The sequence below is a fragment of the Plectropomus leopardus genome, chromosome 21 (assembly GCF_008729295.1).
Source record: "Plectropomus leopardus isolate mb chromosome 21, YSFRI_Pleo_2.0, whole genome shotgun sequence".
In the NCBI taxonomy this organism is placed as follows: Eukaryota; Metazoa; Chordata; class Actinopteri; order Perciformes; family Serranidae; genus Plectropomus; species Plectropomus leopardus.
In genome coordinates this window covers 5,830,696-5,854,822 of record NC_056483.1, presented here as the reverse complement: position 1 = coordinate 5,854,822, position 24,127 = coordinate 5,830,696, and the positions used below count along the sequence as shown (strand labels likewise).

The 24,127-nt window shown below is 42.1% G+C and overlaps 1 protein-coding gene and 1 long non-coding RNA gene across 2 annotated transcripts in view; one reads left to right on the top strand and one right to left on the bottom strand.

Moving 5' to 3' along the window:
• The window catches only part of gli3 (GLI family zinc finger 3), a 149,112-nt gene extending 125,973 nt beyond the window's left edge, over positions 1-23,139 (top strand). Inside the window, exons 9-15 of the mRNA XM_042510212.1 lie at positions 1,670-1,783; positions 3,833-3,973; positions 14,063-14,212; positions 14,304-14,468; positions 14,553-14,840; positions 17,180-17,573; positions 19,075-23,139. Of these exons, the coding sequence (XP_042366146.1) occupies positions 1,670-1,783; positions 3,833-3,973; positions 14,063-14,212; positions 14,304-14,468; positions 14,553-14,840; positions 17,180-17,573; positions 19,075-21,410 (3,588 nt within the window). The 3' untranslated portion in view covers positions 21,411-23,139. The remainder of the gene's footprint in view (positions 1-1,669; positions 1,784-3,832; positions 3,974-14,062; positions 14,213-14,303; positions 14,469-14,552; positions 14,841-17,179; positions 17,574-19,074) is intronic.
• Positions 8-18,229, bottom strand: LOC121960494. Its single transcript, XR_006106989.1, has 4 exons — positions 17,866-18,229; positions 17,171-17,299; positions 3,809-3,853; positions 8-184 (listed from the first exon to the last, which is right to left on the bottom strand). It is a non-coding gene; the product is annotated as an uncharacterized LOC121960494 (long non-coding RNA).
• Positions 23,140-24,127: the final 988 nt, after the last annotated feature.

Genomic DNA, 24,127 nt, shown 5'->3' with positions numbered 1-24,127 from the left:
GTGAGAGCGCGTGCGATTCATCATCACAGGTAATAGATAGCAGGCGTCGCATGCCAGCCACATCTCAGCAGAGAGCGAACATGGTACAGGCAGGACCCCCCCTCCAAGCGCTCCTCTCCTGGGAGTTTCCTCCTACTTGTGTTGTCTCTTGTTTTTAGGCTGCCGAGCACAGCCCAGAACGCGCCTGCAGCAAACAACAAGGGGCTTGTTAGCATAGAATCCCACTGCTGACTCCATTAATCACTAGAGAGAGAACAAGGATATAGAGAGGCAATATTGACATGGATGGATGGATCCAAAGGGGCTTTTTCTCGCCATCCGCAACCCTTACTCTATGTGCGGGCCTATATTTGAAGTAAATATTCACTGTTTATTACCCCGTCCTCCCTGCTGTTTCCCATCCCTCCAATTTTGTGTTATCACAAATGAGGCCTCATTGAAATTGGGCACACCAAAATTGCAATTTTCCCCCTCCTGAATGAACAGAATATTGCTTCAGGGCCACAGCCAAATCTCATATGTTTAAAAAAAAAAAACATGTCACAAAAGCTGACAGGATAACTGAGAGTCCTGTGGAAAAACAGCAACAGCAAGGGAGAAAACTCAAGCAAACTTTCTGTTTTTCACTTTTTTTGTGTGTGCAAACAAACAAAACAGAAATTGTTTAACAGTAGTGGATTTACAGGTACAATCAAAAGAAACTGTTTTAGATTAAAAACAATAGTATCTTGCAAAAGCAGTTATATTTGGGAGATTTGTCAAATATGGTAGCCAGATTTATGTGTGTGTGTGTGCAAGGAAAAAAACAAACAATAAAAAAAGAAAAGAAAAGAATTATATCAACCATTAATAATCACAATAATAATAATTTTAAAAAATAACAACAAGTATGTGTGGTAACAATAATAGTTAAAGGATGTTAAGGAAAAAATAAAATAAAATAATATTAATAAAATAATATCGATAAAATATAATGCAAATACTAATAATATGTATGTAAAGTAACAAAAACAGTTATACATATCTAGTAAAAAAAATAACAGTAATATTGATAAAAATGATATTAATGAAAAATAATAATAAGTATGTATAATAATAATAGTTATACATATTTAGGGGAAAAATAACAATAACATTAATAAAAAATCATATTGATAAATATTATGAATATAACAATAGCAAGTACATATAGTAGTAATAATACCATAATAGTAATACATATTTAGGGGAAAAAAAGAGATAGGTAACTTTATTTTCCAGGACTTACTTGGTAATTCTTGTACTCTTATGAGCTTAACAACATTTTCCCCAAGGAGTATTTTTAAGCCGGGGCCAAAGTCAGGTCATGCATTGGTTCAGTGAATTGGTCCATGAGTTTGTTTTAATTGCTGTGATTAGAGGAGCTAATGTGATACAGTGAATTGCATAGTTTTTCATTTGCACTGTTAAAGCTCCTGCCTCGGACTGAGGACACAGAAATCATTACACACAGTTGTTTTTTTCCAGCTTGATTAAGTAAATGACTGATTGACTTATAAGCAGCACATGCATTTTTAATGATACTGAAGAGGATAACATAAGAAATATCAGTAGAATATGGCTTTAAATCATCTATATAGTGAAATCCGTGTTATCGGAAGCTCAGAATGATGATTTTCTCTTTACGCAGACCAAACCAACAAGTGAATCTGCAGTGAGCAGCACAGGAGACCCAATGCACCACAAACGCTCCAAAATGAAACCAGAGGAAGAACTGCCGAGCCCAGGCGCAGTGAGCGTACAGGTGAGAATTGTCTATATTTTTCAGCAACATAAAAATATACTTTCAGGAAATTCTTTAGCTATCTGGCAAAAACTGCAAACCGGTTGGCACAGTAAATCCCAGAATTCACCAGCAGGTTTTAATTTTAGATTTTTTTTCACTAGAATAGGAAGCCCATATAATGACTGGTCACCTGCCAGAGTTGCTGCAACAATAGACAAGCTTAGCAGCCGCAGTACGTTTGGCTGCTGCTCGTCGGTTTTTCCCACCCTGCTCTTATCTGTTTCCGAAACAATTCATTGATCTTCGGGAGACTAGAAGGAAATTGTTTTTGCTTTTGTTTAATCAAAATTTTAAGTGGCTGCAGAAACGAAAGAGAAACGTGATAACAGCAAGTGTTTGTATCTGCAGGAGAAACCTTATTAGAGTCGATACTGAGGCAGCGGCAGATTCAGCCTGAGGTGTGTGGTGGAAGCCGACGCTCTCCTGTATTAGCCCACACCAGCTCTCTGCTCCACTCAGCCTCCCTAACTGTGACAGTGAAATATGTCTGAGCTAATAGAGCAACCTACAGCAGGAAAAGGGGGTTAGATTCCTCAAATACTCGCCCCGGTCCTGTCGTATAACAACCCCCCCCAAATACAGAGCGAGGCTTTCAGCGCTACATTTCCGGCAGCCAAACAAGGCCAGATTCACAGGGGCACTGTGGCTGAGACCTGTGACCAAATCATTTTTGGCTGAGCCTTAGATGTGAACCGACAGGGCTGTAAAAAACTAACTTTTATGGCAGGTTTGGATAGACTGATGTTGGGGAGAGGAAGGCAGTTCCTGGAAGCTTTTATACTTTAACGTCAAGCCTGGAATTAAAGGATAACTTGGGTATTATTCAACCTGGACCCTTTTTTCCCATGTTTTTGTGTCTAAGTGACTAATGGGAACAACAGTTTTTGAAATGGATCCAGTACTGAGAGAGAGAGCAGCGAAACAGGCTGCAGCATAACCTCTCTGGGCAAATGCACCCCCACTAAAAGTGCTTGTTTTCGCTGGTGACGGGCTCATATTGTTATTCCAAGCGCTCTCAACAACATTATGGAAAAGATCCCAACAGAGACAGACCTTTTTTATAAAGAGTAACGTCCATTTTTTTAAGAATCAGAAACAGCCCAAAACTCCACTATCCCAGTTTTTTTTTGGGTTCATAGATCCAGCATATTTTCACATCTAAGGTTTTATTCAACCAAACCAGAGTTGGCAATTGTTGGAATAGCTGAAAGTTTTGTGAGTTTTATTTTGTTGCTGTTGACTTTGAATGGAGTGTATTTTATGATGATTAAATGACGCTTTATTTAAATAGAGTCTGGTGGTCTTGGTGGTGGAGATTTCAGGGCTGTGTCTAGTCAAACAAAAAGGATCTTACTCTTGAAAAGAAAAGTCTATCTCTGTCGGGATCCTAATGTCATAATGTTGTTTGAAACTCGCCAAACTCCATTTAAATAAACTGTAATTTTAGTGTGTATAGAGCCAGCATTTTGTCATTTTTAACTGGGTGAATTAAGTGTTTATTTCAACCAAACTACAGTTGGTCATTTTGGAAAGTAGTGGAACGACAGACAAAGACAGTTTTTGTGAGTTTCATTTGTTTCTGTTGACTTTGAATGAAGTGTGTTTTACGGTGATAAAATTACGCTTTATTTAAATGGAGTCTGGTGCGTTTGCCGGTAGTAATTTTGAGGCTTTGTGTGGTTAAACAAAAAGGATCTTACTCTTTAACAAAATAGTATCTCTGTAGGAATCCTGTCCAAAATCTTTTCAGACATTTATGATAATGATCTGAGCCTGTCAGTGACTGGAACGGGTACTTTCAGTGGATGTACATTGACAGTGCAAACATGCCCCGAGTGGTCACATTAAAGCCTGTTTCACTTTTTGGCTGCAGCCGTCTCGCTCAATGCTGAAATATTGTTTCAATTAGTCACTTAGACACAGAAACGTGGGGAAATGTGTTGAGGAATAAAGGGAATTTACCCTTTAAGTGCATGTACTCACACCTTTTCCACTGCTGCTCCTCAGGACCATCCGGACGGGATGACGCTGGTGAAAGAAGAAGGGGACAAAGATGAGAGCAAACAAGAGCCAGAGGTGGTGTACGAGACAAACTGCCACTGGGAGAACTGCTGCCGCGAGTTTGACACGCAGGAGCAGCTAGTGCAAGTGAGTATCGCACATTAAAAAAAAAATAAAAAACAAAAAGTGGCACAAGCTGCTTATTTCGAACTCCAGCACTGAACGCTTTATTATTCATGTAAAGCCGAATATTTCTGTTCAACTCCAAATGGCAGCTGAGAATATCCAGAAATCCTGTAATGGTACGTCAGCAAATTGTGCAGAATGTTAATTTTTAACACTTGCTTGCTGCAGATGGTTTACATTTCACTCACTTCCTGTGTGCAGAGAAGTGTTCACACTTGACCTCAGCAAAGTTTCTTGCAGGGAAACCCAAAAAAACACAACAAAACCACACTGTCTGTCGGTTTGTATGCTGTGAGAGTTTTCATTGTTTCTCTCCTCGAGCTCAGTAGATCCAAACAACACCAACTGCAGCTGTGCTTTTCCGCACAATGCCTCCTATCAGGCCTCAACCCCTGTGCAGCAGCAAACCTACAGTAGAGTCCGAGCTGCAGGCGTTGACTGATACCGCTGCCGGATTCCTGATTGGATCCAGGGACGGTGGTAATGGGCTCAGAAGCTGGAGAGCACATCTCACAGCTGAACGGTGCTAACTGATTTGGCGGGTTAAGCCTCCCAGAGTCAGGATGTGAGCTTTGTGTACAACACTGGACCGGCCTTCCTCCTGTCTGTTATCACCACTCTCACACAGCCCGGAGATGGATGGCTCTCATCGTATTGCGCCTGAGGGGTTCACCGTTAAGCTAAATATTAATGTTATTATGGTCGCGTCACACTGACACTATTAGCTCTGGTGCTCTCTCGCGGCCTGTGAAGCGCTCAGCCGTCAGCCGACTGAGAGAGCAGGCTGAAGTTGGCGAAAATACACAAATACACTGTAAAATCTGAAAATTTGATGTTCCTTAAAATGATCTGGGAAACTGATTGCCTTGAAAAAAAAGTAAATATAACTATTAATTTTAATTTATGTTTGTCTCTAAAAGTTACATTTGCTCAAAATTTAGCTGTATTTACATAATTTTGTAGAGTTTTTGCAACTTAGATATAACAACAGGAATTTGTTTTTTATAAGCATCAGCAACTTAAGTAAATAAGTTAGTCTGACTTAACTCAATCATCACAAAGAGGATTTTGCCAATGATGAAGTTAGGAAATGTGCAAGTTCTGTTTTGTTTCCATGTTGAAGAAAAGACAAATATAATTAGACTAGTTTGCAACCAGCAGAACACATGAATAGTAAAAAAAAAACTTGATTTACTGAAATTGCTAAAACTTAAAAAGATTGATTTAATTAAACTTGTCATTATTAGGTTGCAACAACTTCATAAAATCAAGTAAATAAAAACTAAATTTGAAGTATAGAAACAATTAGTTACAAAAGTAGAATCATAATCATCAAATCATCATAAATTAAGACTAATAGTCATATTTACTCAATTTTCAAGGCAATCACTTTTCTAGATTTTTCTTAAAATAAAATTAACTTGTCAAATTTTGCAGTGTATAATGCTGCGAACAAGGGACGCCGGAGTATACAAACACACACACATGAAACACACATCACCACACATCTGATAGAAAGATCCTCAGCTCTCTGCAGCTGTCTATTTGCCGTCTTGACATTGCAATCCTCTGCCGCGGTGGTAACCCCTATCTATAATTGATATCCTCAGCGCGGAATGGGCTGCCTCCCGTGTTTGAAGGGCTCGGCTCAAAGGTTGAGAATCTTGACAACTTCTTGCCCCTGTTTCAGGAGGCGGGATGAGTTAAGGTGGTGGGAGAGGAAGGGGAGGGTGGCTTCTTAATAGAGGAAAAAGCTTGCTCACATCCTCCCCCTACTGTAGTCACACCAGGTGGCCATCTCAGCAAAACAATGGGCCTCATACGAAAACATTCGCTTAAAATTCTCCTAAAATTTCTCATAAGTTTCTGGTAAGAGAACATGTAAGAGAAGTCAACTCCAGACGCACCAAACACTCTTAACCATCCAAATTTGCTCTTAACCAGAGTGCTCAATCCCACTTGCAGTTGTGACGCCCCCTAAAAACTATGGGGCAGGTTTTAAGACTTTGTCACATGCTCGAGAATGGGAGAGAAGCCACCAAACAAAGGATGTAAGAAATTCTCGTAAATGTGATTTTCCAGTGTCAGTACTGGTGCAACAGGAAAATCAAAAAGCAGCAGTGATGGAAGAAGTATTCACATATTTTACTTAGGTCAAAGTACTAAAACCACACTTTAAAATACTCTGTTACAAGTAAAAGCCCTGCTTTGAAAATGTTACTTAATTAAATATATAAGTACAATCAGGGCAATATGTTTATATTTTAAAATAAAAGTGCTCATGTAGAAAAGTTTAAATACATTTAATAAATAAAAATATTTTATTCTTTATTTTAAAAGATTAAAATAGTAGTAGAGACGTAAAAGTGTAGTGGAGTAGAAGTATGAAGTGGCATGTGATTAAATACTCAGGTAACGTAGTAAGTAAGTTCTTCTAATTAGTGCTTAAGTACAGTACTTGAGTAAATGTACTTAGTTACATTCCAGTACTGGTCAGCAGAGGAACTCACAGTAACTGAAATTACAATAATTGGGATCAGTGGACCAGTTTAGCCCTGAAGATTTAATATCTATAATTAAAAAATGTTGTCTTATCTAAGGGAAAAGCAAAAATAACAATTCCTAAAATCAATGACTAACAAATCGTGGAACAGGACAAAAATACGTCAAAATTTGTTCATATATCGTTTCTTGCATGAGGCCCAAAGTCCTCTCATCCCTCAGCCTAACCTTGTGAAGCTGCAGTGTAGTCAGACACCGACTTATTAGTTTTCCATTTTTCCATCTTGGAATTGTTTTTCTTTTTTTTTTTTCAACATTTGACTTCCTGATATTGCATTTTATTTCTCATTTTCTATGCACATGCAGATATGCAGAGAGATGCCAATAAAAGTCTTCGCCTACAGAATCCGTGCCCTCTAATTCAGCAGAGCGGACGAGAAAATGCTCTTATCTCTCCGCACCCCCACCCCCCTCAGTAATAGGATAAGTACAGTATTTGGACCACAGTGGCTCTCTGCACACTGGGAGGGGTTTGGGGGTGGGGGGGATTTCCATATAACCAAACAATGGAGCGTCCCTTCCCCCTTGTACTTGTCTTCTGAAATGGCTTTGGGGAAAAAAAACATGATGAGGAAAAAAATTCTCCTTGTTTGTATCCAATTTAACCACAAAGTTTAAACATACATTTATATTCTGTGATGAAAGTCTACGTCATGACATATTTTTTTTTAAGTATTAAAAGTGCTGCACTGATTCAAACATCCCTTTCCCTTTGTGGTTGGCCTAATTTTAGAATTAAGCCTTCCCACCACCCTCATCGCTTTCCACCTTGTTCAAAAGCACTCCTGCCGCGCTCTTCATGCATATTTTTACACTCTCAAGCATGCTCTCACCATGACACGCCACGGCGTTCCTTTATCATCCGCGTTTAAGCGCTCTCGGTGCAGCCGATAAGATAAACATCAGATCTATGCAATTTAGCTCACTTATCTGGCCTACCCAGTCAGCAAAAGCGAGGCGGGTGTCAATTTTAGTTTGCCTGTATTTATTTCATTTATTACATTTCAACTCTCTCTACCTCTCCGGCGCCCTCTCTCCGCTCAGCTCCCAACATTCTTTTGCTTCCCCATTTTTAGGCATAAACTCTCTTCCCTCTCTCATTTTCTCTTTCATTTTCCCCTCCCTCCCCTCTTTGCCCCTTGAAGGGAGTACTTTTAAAGATAAGGCCTGGTGGCTTCTTTAATGTCTCTCTTGAAGTGGGCTTTTTTTCACTTGTTTTTGTCGCCGGAGATGCCAACCACACACTCCCATAACTCCCTAATATGGCCGTACTCAACAATCTTTCATTATTTTCTCAATGATTTGTTGTGGAGAAACCTGCAAGGGAGTTAAGCTTTTTCGGTGCCCTTGTATGATGAAAAAAATTATGTTATCTATATTATCCTCTCTGTGGAGTGGTTGGATATAGAGGAGGGACAAAAAAATTGAATTAGCATAGAGGTTGTTTGTTTTTTCACCATGTGGATTTGCTAAATTAATTTGCGTAATTAATTATTCTTCTGCTTCTTCAACTGCAAACGATTCCTGGATTGCAGAGTTGTGTGTTCATGTTCTGTCCCTGAAAACAGACGTTTTAGATCACTGATTCCCAAACAAGCAGCGACCTCCAAGGCCTAAAAACGAAGCCAATGCAGAATTGTCAAAAACTGCAGTTCATCAGATGACCACTAGAGGCTGGCTCCAAACTGAGTAAACACACCCAAACACCCATAGACACCCATGTTAAAATGCCCAACTTTACAGCAGAAATACTCGTGTTAAGGGCAGGGTGGCTTGAGTGACAGGCTGTCTGTGAGTCAGATCCACCCCTCGCTAACGGCAGCATCAGAGCACTGACGACAGATGTCTTGAGCTAAAATCATCCTGACGTAGAATTAACACATTTAATGGTAAGATTGGGGGAACAAACCCAGCAACGTACACGCAACATAAAATTCTAACCCTTTTGGACACTTAAAATATAGTCAGTCTAGTTTTAATTCCAATTTAAAACTTTGCATCTGTCGGACTTAGGAGTCCAATGTCTTTGTGAGCTGGGAGAATTAATGATTGTTTTAAAGAAACATCATACAGAAAGAGAATCATATAAAAAGTTCTTAAAAATATCAAGAAATTATCTGCTCAAAATGTATCCAATTTGCTCATTTTACACAAACTTCCTGCAGTTAGTATTGTCCGTTTTTCTGCACTAATATTTTTATGCATTTAATACATAATAAAATACTGATGTCATTTGGTCAGGGGTCATCAGTTTGCTCAGTAACAGAAAAGGGGTCTGTTCAGAAAAAAAGGTTGGGAGCCACATTTTTGGACTACATACACTGCATGGAGGCTGTGTGATTGGGTTGGTGGTCTGTATGTGTGTGTTCCCACAGCTCATCAGGTCTCTCCCACCCTCCACAGTCTCACCATCCTCTTCCAGGTCATCTACCTAGGTGGCGCTGTGATGTTCTTGTTCTTAGATGGGGAGCCGGCTCTCCCTGTGTGCAGCCTTGTTGAGGCGGCCGCTGTGCGCCTCCCCGGTGTTAAAGGGAGATAAACGCGGGCGCGGTCTGAAGGCAGCCCCCCTCTCTGGCTGCTGGCGCAGGCTTTTAATTGGTAAAATGCAGATTTTTTTTTGATCAGGAGAAGGATTAGGCCCCTTATCTGTCAAGAGTATCTTACTCTAAGATGAAAAGACTGTACTGAATTACACATGCCAATTCTAGCTCCCTGCCCCCTGCTCCACTCACTCACTCTCATCCACCCTCCTTCCCTCGCATATTTCCCCCCTGCTTTTTACCTCCTCCCTCCTCCTTCCGTCCCTTCTTTGCCTTTTTCATGCTCTTTTTTCCCCCCTCTCTTTACACAAAGCACTTCAGCAACTGACATCACAAAAGAGCATATGATTTATTAGGCGGTGTTTGATAAAGCTAAACGGTGTTGCGGGTCCCACAGCTTAGTGAAATTGCCTTGTAAACAGGCCCTCTTTTCATGCACCCTTGCATTCTAATGCATGAGGGCTATGTCCCAGAGAGAGTTTGATAAGGAGACATGGAGATGGAGACTGAAGTGGGCAAATGCTTTGAAATAGAAAAAAAAACAAAAAACAGTAATGTGTGAGATGCATGGGTTTGAACATTTGCATTAAGGGATAAAAAATTATATTAAATCAAGGCTTTTATCCTTTACAAAACAAAAACTCCAATCCGAGTCTAAAATTGGGTGACCACATATGAGCCAGTTTGCAGACTGGGATCCTCAGGTGGGGCCCTTCTGGCCCTCTGCGTTGAAACAACCTGCCTGAGGAGATAAGGCTCGCAGAATCAGTGACTTCTTTTAGATCACTTCTTAAAAGGCATTTTTATAGATTTGCTTTTATGTGATGTTGTCTTTTTATTATGTATTTATTTATTATATATGTTTTATTTATTTCACTTATTTTATTTATCTTTATTTTATTTATCTTTTATTTGGGGATGTATTGCTTTCTTTGCTTCTGTTGTTTTTAGTCTATTTGTTAGTATTATTTTATATTGACATTTTGTGTCCTGCGTCTTGCATCATTCGTCTTCTTGTTTTAATTTTACTCTACCCTATTTTTGTCTCGCTTGTGTTCAGTAGGACTGTTTGGCTTTCTGTTGTTGTATTACCTTCTAAGTATCCCATTTCTGCTTTTGCGTTTTTTGTCAAGGCACTGTGTAAACTCTGTTTTTAAAGACGCTATATAATAATATATAGTTCCTATTTATGATTTTTTTTTTTGCCATGCAGCCAGCAGGAGGGGTCTGGACCGAGAAAACAGCGCCTGCACCTGTGTGTATGTGTGTGTGTGCACCTCATACGTCACAGATGGCTTCAGTGTCCCCTGTGTCCGTGTCCCCGGTGCTCCCTGTCGCGCGACTCCCTCCTAAATCCATCTTGGTGGCGTTTTTACAGTTGTTGGCCGATAAGCTGGCAGGGGGAAGATGAATAACCTGCCGCGCCGCTGCTATCAGCACCTGTTTGTCGATTTAGCCGGCCAACGGGGCCTGTCTGCTCAGCATGGAGATTATTGATTCAATAAGAATTGCCATTAGATCATGCCATTAGGTTTCTCGGCGGCCCCTCTCCCCGTGCTGTCTGTCCCGCTCTCTGTCAGCTCAGAGGCTCATGCATCACACCCGTCAACGACCTCCTTCATTTGTACAAACAGGGTGCGAGTGTGTATCCATCTGTGTGTGTGTGTTGTGCCAGCCACCCGCGTGATCCAACACCATGGCGCTCTCCCATCGCTCTCAGCCAGGGGATATTGAATGCTGCTCACTACAGACCGATGGCTTGCCACAGGGATTCCCTCACAGAGAGGGAGAAAAAGAGAAGACGAGTCAGGTTTTTCTGAGGCTCCGGCCGAGGTGGGGAGGAGATCAATCTTGGGGAAACTTCACTAACGTCCGTGGTCATCCAGTCCCCAATCATTTTCTGTGGAATTAGTCTTGTTTTGTCACTTTAGAATTAAAAAAATGTCAAGTGAGAATAATGGAGGTCCTTTGCGGATATATTAGTGTCCATTTTACTCTTTGCTTTTGCCGTCGCACCCTTGCTGTTACTGCGCTGACTCATTTGTCGATACTCCCCCCTTTAGTATTATTGGAAAAAAAAAGTGCAGTGGCAGTCTTCGGCCCAGTCCCATTTTGTTTAATATTTTTACCCTCACCCTTCGATTTTGAGTATCACTTTGCCCCTCAGAACAAACTTACAAGAGGTAGTGGTCGAAAGCTTCCTCTATGAAATGGGACAGCCCCTCAAGACCCTGACACGTCATCGGTATGCTGAGATTTCTTTTGTGATGCTTGTTTTAAAAAAAAAACACTGAAAGAACGTTAAACTAAGATGATACAATGGTGATCGTAATTTTTCAATGTTAATTAAAGAAGATACATTTTTGGGTTTCCTTTGCTGTCCGTGCAGCCATCTTGCTAATGATTTCCGAGGACTCAACTATACTCCCCTTACTTACGAAAATAAATATATCTATTTCAAACGTAAACATCACTGCCCTCATACTTTCACGCATCCTTTATGCTACATACAGCCAATAGATGGCAATAGAGAGCCAATTTTTTTCACATACGAACATGACGATAGTGGAGGAGGTCGTAATCGTGTGTTTTAATGGAGGCTGTAGACGGTGCGGCTATTAAATGCATCACATGTGGATGGAGAACTCTCTTCACTACATTTTTGACTTGTTCAGCTGCTTTTTAAATGTCTTTGTCATCTCTTGCGTTTGTATTTCACTTGAACTACACTGCACTGCCTCCATGATCTTCGGTAGTACTGTAATGTTTCATACGTATCTGTGAGTTTTTAGAAATTGTGCACAATCAAAATGAATTCAAACTACCCGTCAATCCAAACAATATTTTTGAAAACCCCTAGACATGAATGTGTAAAATGGAGGGGTAAGGGCTAAGTGGTAGGGGCAAGGGGAGTTTTGGATTTGGGCCTTTAGGGTCAAAATGTCCTAAAAAAGATTTTAAAAAAGCCGTTTCTGGTTGGTGTCATGGTTATATGTGGGGTCATGATATGGCCAGTGGGCAGAGCTCAGGGAAGGTACAAAGATGCCATTGTCGGAGCAGTGTCATGCCTGCAGGAGGAACTGACCCTGGCTGCTTTATTTGCTTTAGTGCTTCGTGTTTTATAGCTCAACAATCTTGCGAGTAAGTGCTCAAAGAAAGCACGTTTTCCCCAGACATTTAAGAGCATTCAAAGTCAAGTCCTCTATTTATCTCCCTTCCTTTTTCTCCTGTTTCCATGTGTCCCTCTTCATTCACCCCCGAGGTAAAAAAGACTCGTCTTCGCTGCTCAGGAATGTAATAATACCGGTTTCTTATGGTCAGGATATTGTGTCTGTCTCCCTGGGTTTAAATTGCTCCCTGAAAGGCACTTCAGAGGCCACCACAGTGTTGTCTCTAAAAGAGAGCCAGATGTTGACTTTGTCCCCAGAGGGTCTGCGTGACATTTTTTCATCCTCACCTCCGTCATTCCTCTGTAGCATCCACCACTTACCCTGTTTTACAAGGCAGTTAGGGAGAGAAGAAGAAAGAGGAAACAGAGAAGGCAGACGGAGCAGGAGAAAGGTGGTGCTCACAGATATAATGCTTGGCTGGAGTTGTAAAGCCCTCCGCATTTCAGATGCCGCGACTGAACTTCTGATTTCTCGCCCTATCTCCTCACCTCCCCCTCCTTCCTAAGCCTCAGATTGGAAGTTGCCAAGGCAGCACAACTGTCAGCACTTGTCATGGAGGGGCGAGGGGCCCCAGTGTGATGCGAAGTGACAGGGGTTTTATTTGAAAAGCCTGTTCAGATCGGACACCGAGACTCACAAGTCAACACAGTGAGGCATAGAAAGAAAAAGGAAAGACCGAGTTAAGAGAAAGGATTAAAGGGAGACGTCACCGCTTTTCAACCAGCTTTGTATCAAAACAATGTGGGTACTACGTGTAAATGAACTGTGATCAAATCAGTCAGAGTTTTTGTGGCTGTCAGACTTTTGCTCAAACTACAGGCTGTACTTCCACATTTTCTCATCGCCCTCCACCCATGCCGCCACCGCAGACACAAACAGTACCGAAGCGGATCAAGAGACAGACGTGCCTCTCCCTCTCAAACTCAGAACGAAATCCAATCCAATATAGTAAAACTAGGTAGTGTTGATCGAATATAAATCAAGATGATGTTATTTCTCACTGAAAATGTTTTTAGAAACACATTTTAGTGCCCTGTTTAGCTGTAACAGTGAGAGTTTGTGAACAGGAAGTGGGCGCCATTGCTTTCTGCACAGTGAAAACAGAGGCTGTAAAAACAGAGATCAAACTCAGAGAAAAACTTAGCGCAAATATAAAGCAAGATTCTGTAACTGTGTTGCATATTTTGCACTTTAAATGGTTTCGGAAACATGCTTTAGCTTACTGTTTAACTGTAATATTAAATCACAATGGCATGTTGTTCGCCATTGTTTCACACCTACAATTTCACCCGCCAGCGGGAGCGTTTATCATGTTTTATGTGATGTCTTGTGTTTTAAGGCAAAGTAAAGCCGTAAAAATATTCTAATATAGTGCGTACTCAAACTAACTATAATATTGATTCTTTTAGGTTGGTCTTTTTATGTGGCTTAAAACAAATCAGTTGAGGCAGAGTAGTAGTAAACATTGTTATTTGGATTATTGGTCCGGTGTGGCACAGTGCATCAACCACTCTGAGCCAAAGCAATCTTTTTTGTCTCTTTTCTGTGGTGATGTAGCACCAATTTTAAAAGTTTTTTTGCCTTTCCTTAAAAGGCCATCTTCACAGCAGTGTAGTACTTCTTTAAATTAAGTATCATGTGAAGAGAAATGGAAATCAGGAATGACAATGGGATATTTGCTTCTTATGCTGCAGAGCAAAAAATCCTTAAGCTGAACAACAAACCAATTCAAGGCACTTAGTGGAGATTATGCTCTTCTTTTCATCTTCTTTTTCTAGCACATCAACAATGACCACATCCACGGGGAGAAGAAGGAGTTCGTGTGTCGGTGGGAGGAATGTTCCCGAGAGCAGAAGCCCTTCAAGGCACAGTACATGCTGGTGGTCCACATGCGCAGACATACTGGGGAAAAACCCCACAAGTGCACAGTAAGGACACTGCTGTTTGCTCAGTTAACATGTAAACAGCTAACAGGAGATTCAGGCGGTGTGAGTGATGTTGTCTCCTCTCCCCCTGCAGTTTGAGGGCTGCGCCAAGGCCTACTCCCGTCTGGAAAACCTTAAAACTCACTTACGTTCACACACCGGAGAGAAACCTTATGTGTGTGAACATGAAGGCTGCAACAAGGCCTTTTCAAATGCCTCAGACCGGGCGAAACATCAGAATCGCACACACTCAAATGAGGTACTGACAAATTTCAGACAGTTATGCTTCTTTGATTTTGCTTCGCGAGTTTCTCACAGCTCGTCTTTCTCCTTTATTTGTTAGAAACCGTACGTGTGTAAAATCCCAGGCTGCACAAAACGCTACACTGACCCCAGCTCCTTACGCAAGCACGTAAAGACGGTGCACGGGCCAGAGGCGCACGTCACTAAGAAACAGCGTGGAGATTATCCACGCCCTCCGCCCCAACGGGAGCCTGGAGGCAACAGCCAGGGCCGGTCGCCAGGGCGACTGCCCCTGGGTGGGTATACGGACCAAAGGGAGTACAACCATGCTACCTCAAAACAGGATGAATGTCTGCAGGTCAAGTCCATCAAGACAGAGAAGCCCATGGTAAGACTTCATTTAAAGCCTGAGCTCGCACCTTTAACATTGTTTCAGTTATTTTCTAATGCTTTTACTAATAATTCCTACACTTTAAAGGAATACTTCACCCACTTGACCCTTTGTTTATCTGTTACTCACACCGTGTTAACATCAAATTCATGAAGAAAGTGTTTTTCTTGCATGCTTCCACGAAACAAAGAATCCAAAAACAATGTCTTGCTGAATTGATGCACAGGGGTCCACGTTAAATAGCAAATTTGTATCAAAATATCTGTTTACAAACTCTCTAATCCAAGTCTCATTCAACCAGCCGAATGCTCAGTACTTCCTAAACAGACTTTGTTTTTCTTGCATGCCTGAACAATGAATAACGAATCCAAAAAATGAGAAAACTCGCGCTGAATATAAGTCATAGGGGTCTGCGTTTAGCAAAAAAAATATATATCAAAACATTCGTTTATAAACTCTAACACAGCTTGTCCAGTCTAATCCAAGCCTCATTTATTCAGTCGAATTCTCAGTACTCCTCAAACAGATAACAAGAACACAGTAACTGATCGAGGCAGCAGTAAACCAGCAGCTCCTGTGTTCAGTGAGCCACAATTACTGTTTTTATCAATGGAGTCTGGCTTTGAAGAAAAGTCTTCATTTTCATTTCAGTTTTACATAGTGAGGTTTGAGGGAAGATGCTTGTATTTGGAAAATACTGAGCATATAACTACATAAATGAGACTTGGATTGCACTGCATGAGTTGTGTGAGCGTTTGTAAATGGATTATTTTGATATAGTTTTGCTGTAGCCAAACCCCTATGACTTTAACTCCTCAAGAATATTCTCGTTTTTTTTTGGGGGGGGGGGGGTGCTGTATTCAGAGTAGGTTTGCAAGAAAACAGTTTTATTCATGAATTACAGAATGAGTAAGTGATATGCAAATGGTCCTTTTGCAGTTGAAGTATTCCTGTAACATAGTTAGTTTAAATGCCTAGTTTTTATATTCCTACCTGTGTAGTTAAACATTTAATTTGGGGCATGCGCATTTAACACTGAAGTCTTCTAATGAGTAAACTTTTTCTTCCTATCCAATGCTTCGGCATTTCTCTCCTTCCCTTTCTAAGGACAGTGGGTAATCAGGTGAGATAGGTATCCCTTCACGTTGCATTTGTAAAATATTCTTTCCAAGTCTCACTTTGTCACGTGTTGCTCATCGTTTTATTGCGTGTTTATTGTCTTTTCTCATTGTATCACAAGTGCTTGACTTTCACCCAAAACATGCTCTCATTGTAGGTCACTCTCACCCCTCACATTCATAAAAAAGATTCTCATTTTACAACACTTTGAAGAGTTGCAATGATATCTACAAAAGGCCTTTCTCTGAGCAGTGCCCATGCCTTTGGGCAGAACTGTGAGGCATTGAAAGTATGCCCAGGGCTCTATTGTGCAGCCAAACTCATTCAACAGTAAACAGGGTGAATACCCTCTAAACACTGTTGACGCTTGATGCCAAAAATTCCATTATTCCTCAGTGCAACATAGCTCCTAAAATTCAGTAAACAACCTTATTAGGCTCCAGTGTGTCTCACAAGAGGCTTTTATCCTATTTGCCTATCTTCTGAAAACAACCCAAAACATGATTTCTCTTTCATTTCTGCGTGTTATTGTCCTGACTGGATCACAGGGGGAGGTATTACTCATGCCCAAAAAATGTACAAAACACTGTCTTCCAAACACCTCGGGTTTTTTTTTTTTTTCCAAAAGGCAGTTAGTTCTCTGGTTTGGATATAACCAGCTCACACTGCAATGATTATGCAAGATGCTTATGTGAACACAAGAACAGAATTATCTTAGTGTGCCATTTTTCTGATCATTGTGTCATGTTATTGGGAATACATCGTCTAAAAGATCACATTTTATTGTTATTTGTGACATGACACTGTGCAGCAGTGATACTCAACTTATGGCCCGCGGGACAAGTCTGGCAACCCTAAGTTATTTCCATACTTTTAGTACACATATGGTACAAGAGTGCATAAAAACAGCATCAAAATAGAGCTTGTTTATCAAAAAAATGCCTGTGGAAGATCCCCCACAGTCCCTGACAGAGGTCCTAGCTAAGACCCTAATGTCCTAAAATCCTAGAAATATCCTAAAATCCTAGAAAAATGTATGGGGCTGCTGCGACTGGCCCCTGGCCTCCAGTCAGCAAATGTGGCCCCCAAGCAAAGCAAGTTGAGTATCCCTGTTGTATGGTATACCTTTCTATATGTTTCCTGGGATAAACTTGATAAACAATCTTATTTCTTTGGGTTTTTTTCCCCCTCCCTCTCATTCTTCTCACCTTCGTCAGACGTCTCAGCCAAGCCCTGGCGGTCAGTCTACATGCAGCAGTGACCAGTCCCCCATCAGCACCTATCCCAGCAGTGGAGTCCAGCTTGCTGTGAGCGCCGGACGCTCGCCAGGGGAGGGGCTGGAGGAGGACGAGGAGAAAGAGGAAAATGATGAGGAGGTGGAGGAGGAGTGTGAGGGCGAGCCAGCCCCCATCATGGACTCCACAGTCTCCACGGCGACTGCGGCCATGCTGACCCTGCAGGCGAGGCGAAGTGTCGGCCGCCCCCTGCGCTGGATGGAGCACATCAAGATGGAGAGGCTGAAGCAGGTGAATGGAGCGCTGCCCAGGCTGGGGCCCCTGTCCCCTACACCGCCCCCAAAAGGTCCCACACTACCCAACATCCTGGGGAAGGGTAAGTTTTCAAACTCTTGTTTGAAAATCCTTGAATGGGAGGTCTAAATGGAACTTTTTTCTGAATGCTCTTAAAGGTGCATTATGTAAGTTCAAGCCAAATAGGGCAGTATTTCACCCTCCATACAACCCCAAAATACAGTCATCAGTCATAAATAACTGACAGCACAGCAAGAATACAGCCGGTCAAAATAAGGCTGCTAACTAATGATCCTCACATGTGGCATTTGAGTATAGTTTATATAATATGTTAAATATGTTTCGGTAAATAAACAGCCTTAAATGTTACTTACCAGTCTAAACAAAACGCTGTGATTTCAGCATCAAACTGTATCTTTTTACTACTGAAGTGCTTCTTCAGAGTTGAAAAGCCACACCAATATTAACTCTACTTTTGCATCCTATTGCATTGCTTCTTTTCTTTGCCGCTGAATGTTGCTTTTTTCTGGGAGCTGCTTCTGATAACAGCCCTTTTCCTGGAGCTTCTGCCACCACTGTGATTCTTACACACTAACTTCCTCCTCTCCTGCAGTCACCACAGTGACTCACTATCACCCCTCAGCCCAGGATGTGTTATTACAGAAAGGACGGCCGTCCCTGACTGCTTAGCAGAGGATATTTCCGCAATAGGCAGAAGAAATACTTCACCCCCCTCCAAATGACCTTTTGTTACTCAGTTACTCACCCAGTTTTACACTGAATTTGAGAAGAAATTCTTGATGAATGGAAGTCATAGGGCTCTGCATATTACAACATCAAAACTATATAAAAAACATCTGTTTACAAAGCGAAGCAAAATTAATGTTTTTGTCAATGGGATCTGGTATTAAAGAGGGCATAGAAAAGTTTCACTTTCAGTTCAGTTTTAAATAGGATAAATAGGAGAAATAAGACTTTATTATTCTGCATGAGTTGTGTGAGAGTTTATGAATGGATGTTTAGATATAGTTTTGCTGATGTTAAACACAGACCCCTATGACTGTAATTCAGCAAGAATTTTCTCAGTTTTTGGATCATTTGATCACCAGAAGCATGCTAGAAAAAGTAATTTTTATTGAGGTGAATCATTATTTTACACAGCGTGTAGTATCCTTATTTTGACATGTGTTTGAGCTCATGTGGGCATTTTTACAGATAAAAAGCACCTGTACACAGAATTTACTCCATACCACAAATGTGTGTAAAAATCAGGCTTTGGGAACTAAATTATCCTGAATTCCATCTTGCCCGTATTGGCTGAAGCATTCAGGCAAAACAAATGCTTAAAATGTACTGTTCCGCTGTAAAATGGTATCAGAACCATATCAAGCCATATATCATATCAGAGAAAATAGCATATAACAGCGTTTCATGGCCAAGTGCTGCCTGTTGTCTGTGGAAACATCTGTTTGAGGGATCTCTCTGCACTTACACTTATCTGGCCTTTTCTCTCTCATCCTGTAATCTCCTTTTCAGTGTCCAAAGTTAATTCAATCTTTTTCTGTGTCTGTGTTTTTCTGCAGGATCCTGTCTGGGCAGGCAGTGGGGGGTGTCTGCTCCTCAGCCACCTGCTCATGCTGAGCTGGGCAGCACCGAGCTAACAGTGCTCAACTTGCTCCGAGACCGGCGTGACAGCAGTGGTAGTGCCACCAGTTCAGCCTACCTGAGCAGCAGCCGCCGCTCCTCAGGCATCTCCCCGTGCTTCTCCAGTCGACGCTCCAGCCAGGCTTCCCAGAGTGAGGGTACGACGGCAGCCGCCCATCACCGCCGCCTCCACAACCTTAGCTCCACCGACTCTTATGACCCCATCTCCACTGACGCCTCCCGCCGGTCCAGCGAGGCAAGCCAGTATGGAGGTGGGACAGGAGGAGGGGGTGGAGGGGGACTCTCAGGCGGGGGCTGTGGAGGTGTAGGAGGAGCAGGTTTCGGAGGAGGAGGGGGGTCACGTGGGATGCTCACTTTAACCCCAGCACAGCACTACCACCTGAAAGCAAAGTATGCAGCAGCGACTGGCGGCCCACCTCCCACGCCTCTTCCTAACATGGAGCGCATGAGCTTGAAGACTCGTATGGCCATGATGGACGAGGGTGGCAGCAACCACTCTTTGCCGCCTCTCGTCAGGCCACATTGCTGTGGTGATGGCACCAACGGGTACAACAACGGGTATACGGGACATGCAGGTTACAGGAGGAGGGTCCTCTATCCTGGCGAGGGACCACTGAATGGGAACCGGAGGGCGAGCGACCCTGTGCGGACGCAGGCTCGTGATATGTGCAGCCTGCCCCCAGTGCAACGCTTCAACAGCCTTAACAACCTCCACCCTCTTCCACCTCTGTCTCATCACTCTACACCTGAAACCCGCAGCTTTAGCCTACAGAACTACACACGCTCGGAGGGAAACCTGCAGAGAGGCCTGCAGCACTCGCCGTACACGCCAAGCATTGCAGAACACGCAGCTTTAGAAGCCCTGGCAATGGAGGATGACGGAGAGGCTGGCCTGTTGCTTGGGGATGAAGATATGCTACCAGATGACCTGGTGCAGTATCTCCACTCCCAAGTGGATGGTGGCTCCTACATGCACATTGAGGACCAACTTGCGTCTAGCCAAAGGGACACCTCCAACCCATCTTTGGAGGAGATAGAACAGATCCAGACTTCAGGACTGATGGTGTTTCCTGGGTCCCACAGTCAGCAGATAGAAGAGCGAACAAGCCCCAGTAAGCTTCCGATCCAGTGGAATGAAGTGACCTCCGGCAGTGCTGACAGGTCTCCTCAGAGGCAACAAAACCACCAGACACAGTGTGGACGGTGGTCAGGCGCAGAACACGGATCTGCACCTTTTGGTAGGTTTGGGAACATGGTGATTCAGCAGCAAACATCCCTTGACTACCAGAACAGTTGTGCCCAGGTGAATCAGTCTCAGAGTTCTTGCTGTGTCAACCCCGGGGTGAAGCTAGAGACGTCCCCTAACTCCTGCATGGAGATGAGAGGTCACAACTCTGCAAACACCTTCGGAAGATCGAACTTCTCACAGATCGTCGACGGGCCTCTGCCGCAGGGCTTCAAACAGCAGGGACTTCCAAAACAGAGCCACTTCCAGCAGAACCACAACGGTAGCACCTCTTGCCAGATTGGGAACAACCTGATGCTTAACCGGGCTTCAATTAACAACCTCCCCAGCCTCTCCCAGGGAGCTGCCCTTCATCACAATCGGCAGGTCCATGTCCCTCGCCCACCGAATGGCTACAGGAACTTGGCCAGGACTCAGCAGTACCTCAACCACGAGAACTCTGGTGAAATCCAAGCAAGTCTCAACCAGCAGCTGCAGAGAAGTGGGGACCACTGCTCCCTTGTGCATCAGGTATCTGGGCTGAAACTGGAGGCCCCAGAGCACGGATACTTAGAGCAGGGCTTGGGTGACTGCCTCCCTTACGAACAAGCCGATCGCAAGGCCTCCTCGTTCCCTGTTCTGGAGGACCAGTGCTTGCTGGACTCCATGGCTCAGTCTATGGGACAAGGCAATGGCGGCGGGAACTCGGCTGCGCTTCTGTCTCCTGGTGCAGACCAGGTGACCAGCACAGTGGATGGCAGTGTGCCTGGCGTATTAGACGAGGGCGCAAGTCTTGACTTTGGTGCCATGCTGGAGGATGGCTTTGACCAGGGTAGTCTGGTCTCAGGGGTGCTGAGTCCCTCCATGTTCCAGGGTCTCTCCAGGACCTCGTCACGCCTCACCACCCCTCGAGCATCCGCCGCCTTCCACAGTGTGGCCCCGGGTGTAAACAACATGGCGATTGGAGACATGAGCTCTCTCCTCACCACGCTGGCTGAGGAGAGCAAGTTCCTGGCTATCATGCAGTAGCTGCTCCCTCTCTCTCTGCTTCTCCTCCCTTAGGAAAAATGGAAAAAAGGAAGAGAAAAACTCTGGTGTATGTGAAGATGAAGACCAAAGTGGCAATTATGAGAACTTTATTATGTACTTAAAGTGTTCTGGAACAGGCAGTTGCCGTTTATTTTGTAAAAATGTCATCCCACACAGAAATGGGATGTGTCAAAATTATGTATAGATGAATAGTTATATTCCTTTTCTGGAATGTAGGCTATTTTTGGAAGCTCTTTTCTTTGTATTTCTATGTAATGGTGAACCAAAAAGTTCACATCTTTAAAACAGTATTCTGTGTATTGTCACTGTTTTTGCTGTACACACTGTCGGGAAAAAAAAGAAGCATGTATTCAAGGTTAAACATGAACACTGTCTATAGAAGTACATAGACCAGCCCATGTGCCAAGTATCTACCGTTCTGATCCCACAGGTACGCCGTTAAATCTTGCCACAGCAGGTCAGACTTGGTCATTAATTGAACCCGCCCCTGATGATAACTTTATATATCATAGGTTTTAATAAGTGTTGTATTTACATTTGTTGTCATTTTGTTTGTATGTTACTTTTGTGAATCTGTAAATGTTTCAGTGCTTCTACCAAGTTTTACCAAGTGGTGTTTTTGTCAACTGCGGTAACACATCCAAGTCTTCAAGGCACCGTAGATAGTCGTCTCCTTGATATCTAAATGGCTTGATTTAGTTAGTCTGGTAAGGTACTCACAAGTGTATATAACAGTGTTTTTATATTCTGTTTGTGATGATTATTGACGTTGGATTGCACGGTTGTTCGGAGTGGAAATGGACATTTTCTCCTTAATGATCAAAGGTCCCATTTGGTGCTTTATGTGCGCTTACATAAATAGATATTCATGTTTTTGAATCTGTCTTAATGACCAGCGGTGGTCCACAGCACATGAATTTCCCTCTCATGATGATAAATGCTGTAAAGTGATGTGTTTCGTTTTCTCGGAAATCATCTGTATCGTTTTCTCCAAAGCTCTTAAATTCAGAATGTGTACTGCCGTCAAGTATTGCAGTGACTTTGTCAACAGTGTTAGTATTGCCTTGCAGTCTCATGTGACTGAACACAGAATATTGAGTAGTTTACCTTTTATTCAAAGCAATGAGGTACAAATTGTTTTATTGTTTTTTGGTACTTTTGTCATTTTTGTAGCTGTGCATTGATGGTGTTTTTTTTTTCAAAGAAGTAGAAATCATTTCCTTTGAAAGAAGGAAATAACATTGAGGTATGTGCCTTATCTGCCTGTCAGTAAAGAGAGAGATCACTGCCAATCTTCCATTGTGAATTATGAAAAAAATTAAAATAAAGTGTCTTGTGAGACCTGAAAAAAGATAACATGACAGAACATTTATATAAGAAAAGTCTGACTATCAGAAAAGTTAAGATTTGCGAAATGCATTCTACTTTTCTTTGATTCTGTTTTTTTTTAGTTTTCACATTTATTGTGCTCTTTTATATATAATGTGTAAATACAATACTCTTTCTGTAGGTTTAGCAGAGGAAATGGGGGAAGTATCCTGGGGCCAATAAAGAATTGACTTTGAAAGCAGGGATTCCCAGGCCCTGGGCAGAGGCCAGACAGATCTGGCTCAGAGCGGAGCTTCATGTGCCCAGCACTGCCCCTCCGCCAGAAGAGCCACTTTGCTCTTTTATAACTGACTACAAATGTTTGTATGGTTTTAATAAAAACGAGAAATGAAATTAAAAAGAAATTATATTTGAAGTCTCTTTTCTTCCTCGTGCTGGCTTTGATATCAAACATATTTTGTTTCCATGGGAAAAACGTCCCAAAATAGAGTATAAAAAAGTAAGTACTTTTGTAATTGTGCACACACTTCGTATATTACTTTAAATCAAAACTTCATCCAAAGAAGAATGATAAGCAACTCAATATAAGGATTATATAAAATACATTGCCTGATAATTTAGATTTTAGTTTAGGAATATTCTTGTCACCAAAAATAATTAATATAAAAAAAATATAAAAAATATAAAATATAAAAAATAAATAAAAAAAATTAACACACACACATATATAACAAAATTTGGGAAATATACTGCTGTCAGAAATAATGATATATATATATAAACAATTAAAAGAAAAAATACTAAAAATTAAAAACAATAAAATTATAAAAGCAAATCCAGAGTAAGTCACTGAAAGTGACTTCTCACAGAGGATAAGTAGAGCGTCTGATGCCCTCTTCTGATCATCTCAAGAAATTACAACTGCATCATAACGTGTGAGCTATGCAGCGTCTCCTCATGAATTTGATAGCATGATTATAAATTGTTTGGTTACATATTCACATTAAAAGCCCTCGTCCCTCTACGTGGAGATTAAAGCCAGTAGGTGTTAGCATCCCCGCTCATTCACACTGACATCTTTACCGGTGGTTACTCCACTCCGTATTTACAGACCCTTAAAGGCTGACAGCCCATCAGCTCCTGTCAGAAGTCCTTTTAGTGCGAGCAGAGAGCTCTTGCATCATCCCCTAACTTTCCACACAGAGAAAAATCTCTCTAAGCGAGGCTCCCATTATGCTTTTTAGCAGCTCAACACAAGTGCAATCATGTGACGGAAATGAAGGGCACCGTTAAGACTTTCCGCTGCAGAGATGGCAGCGTGAGAGCTGCAAATTGTACCAACTGGATACAAGACCATTTTTACTGTC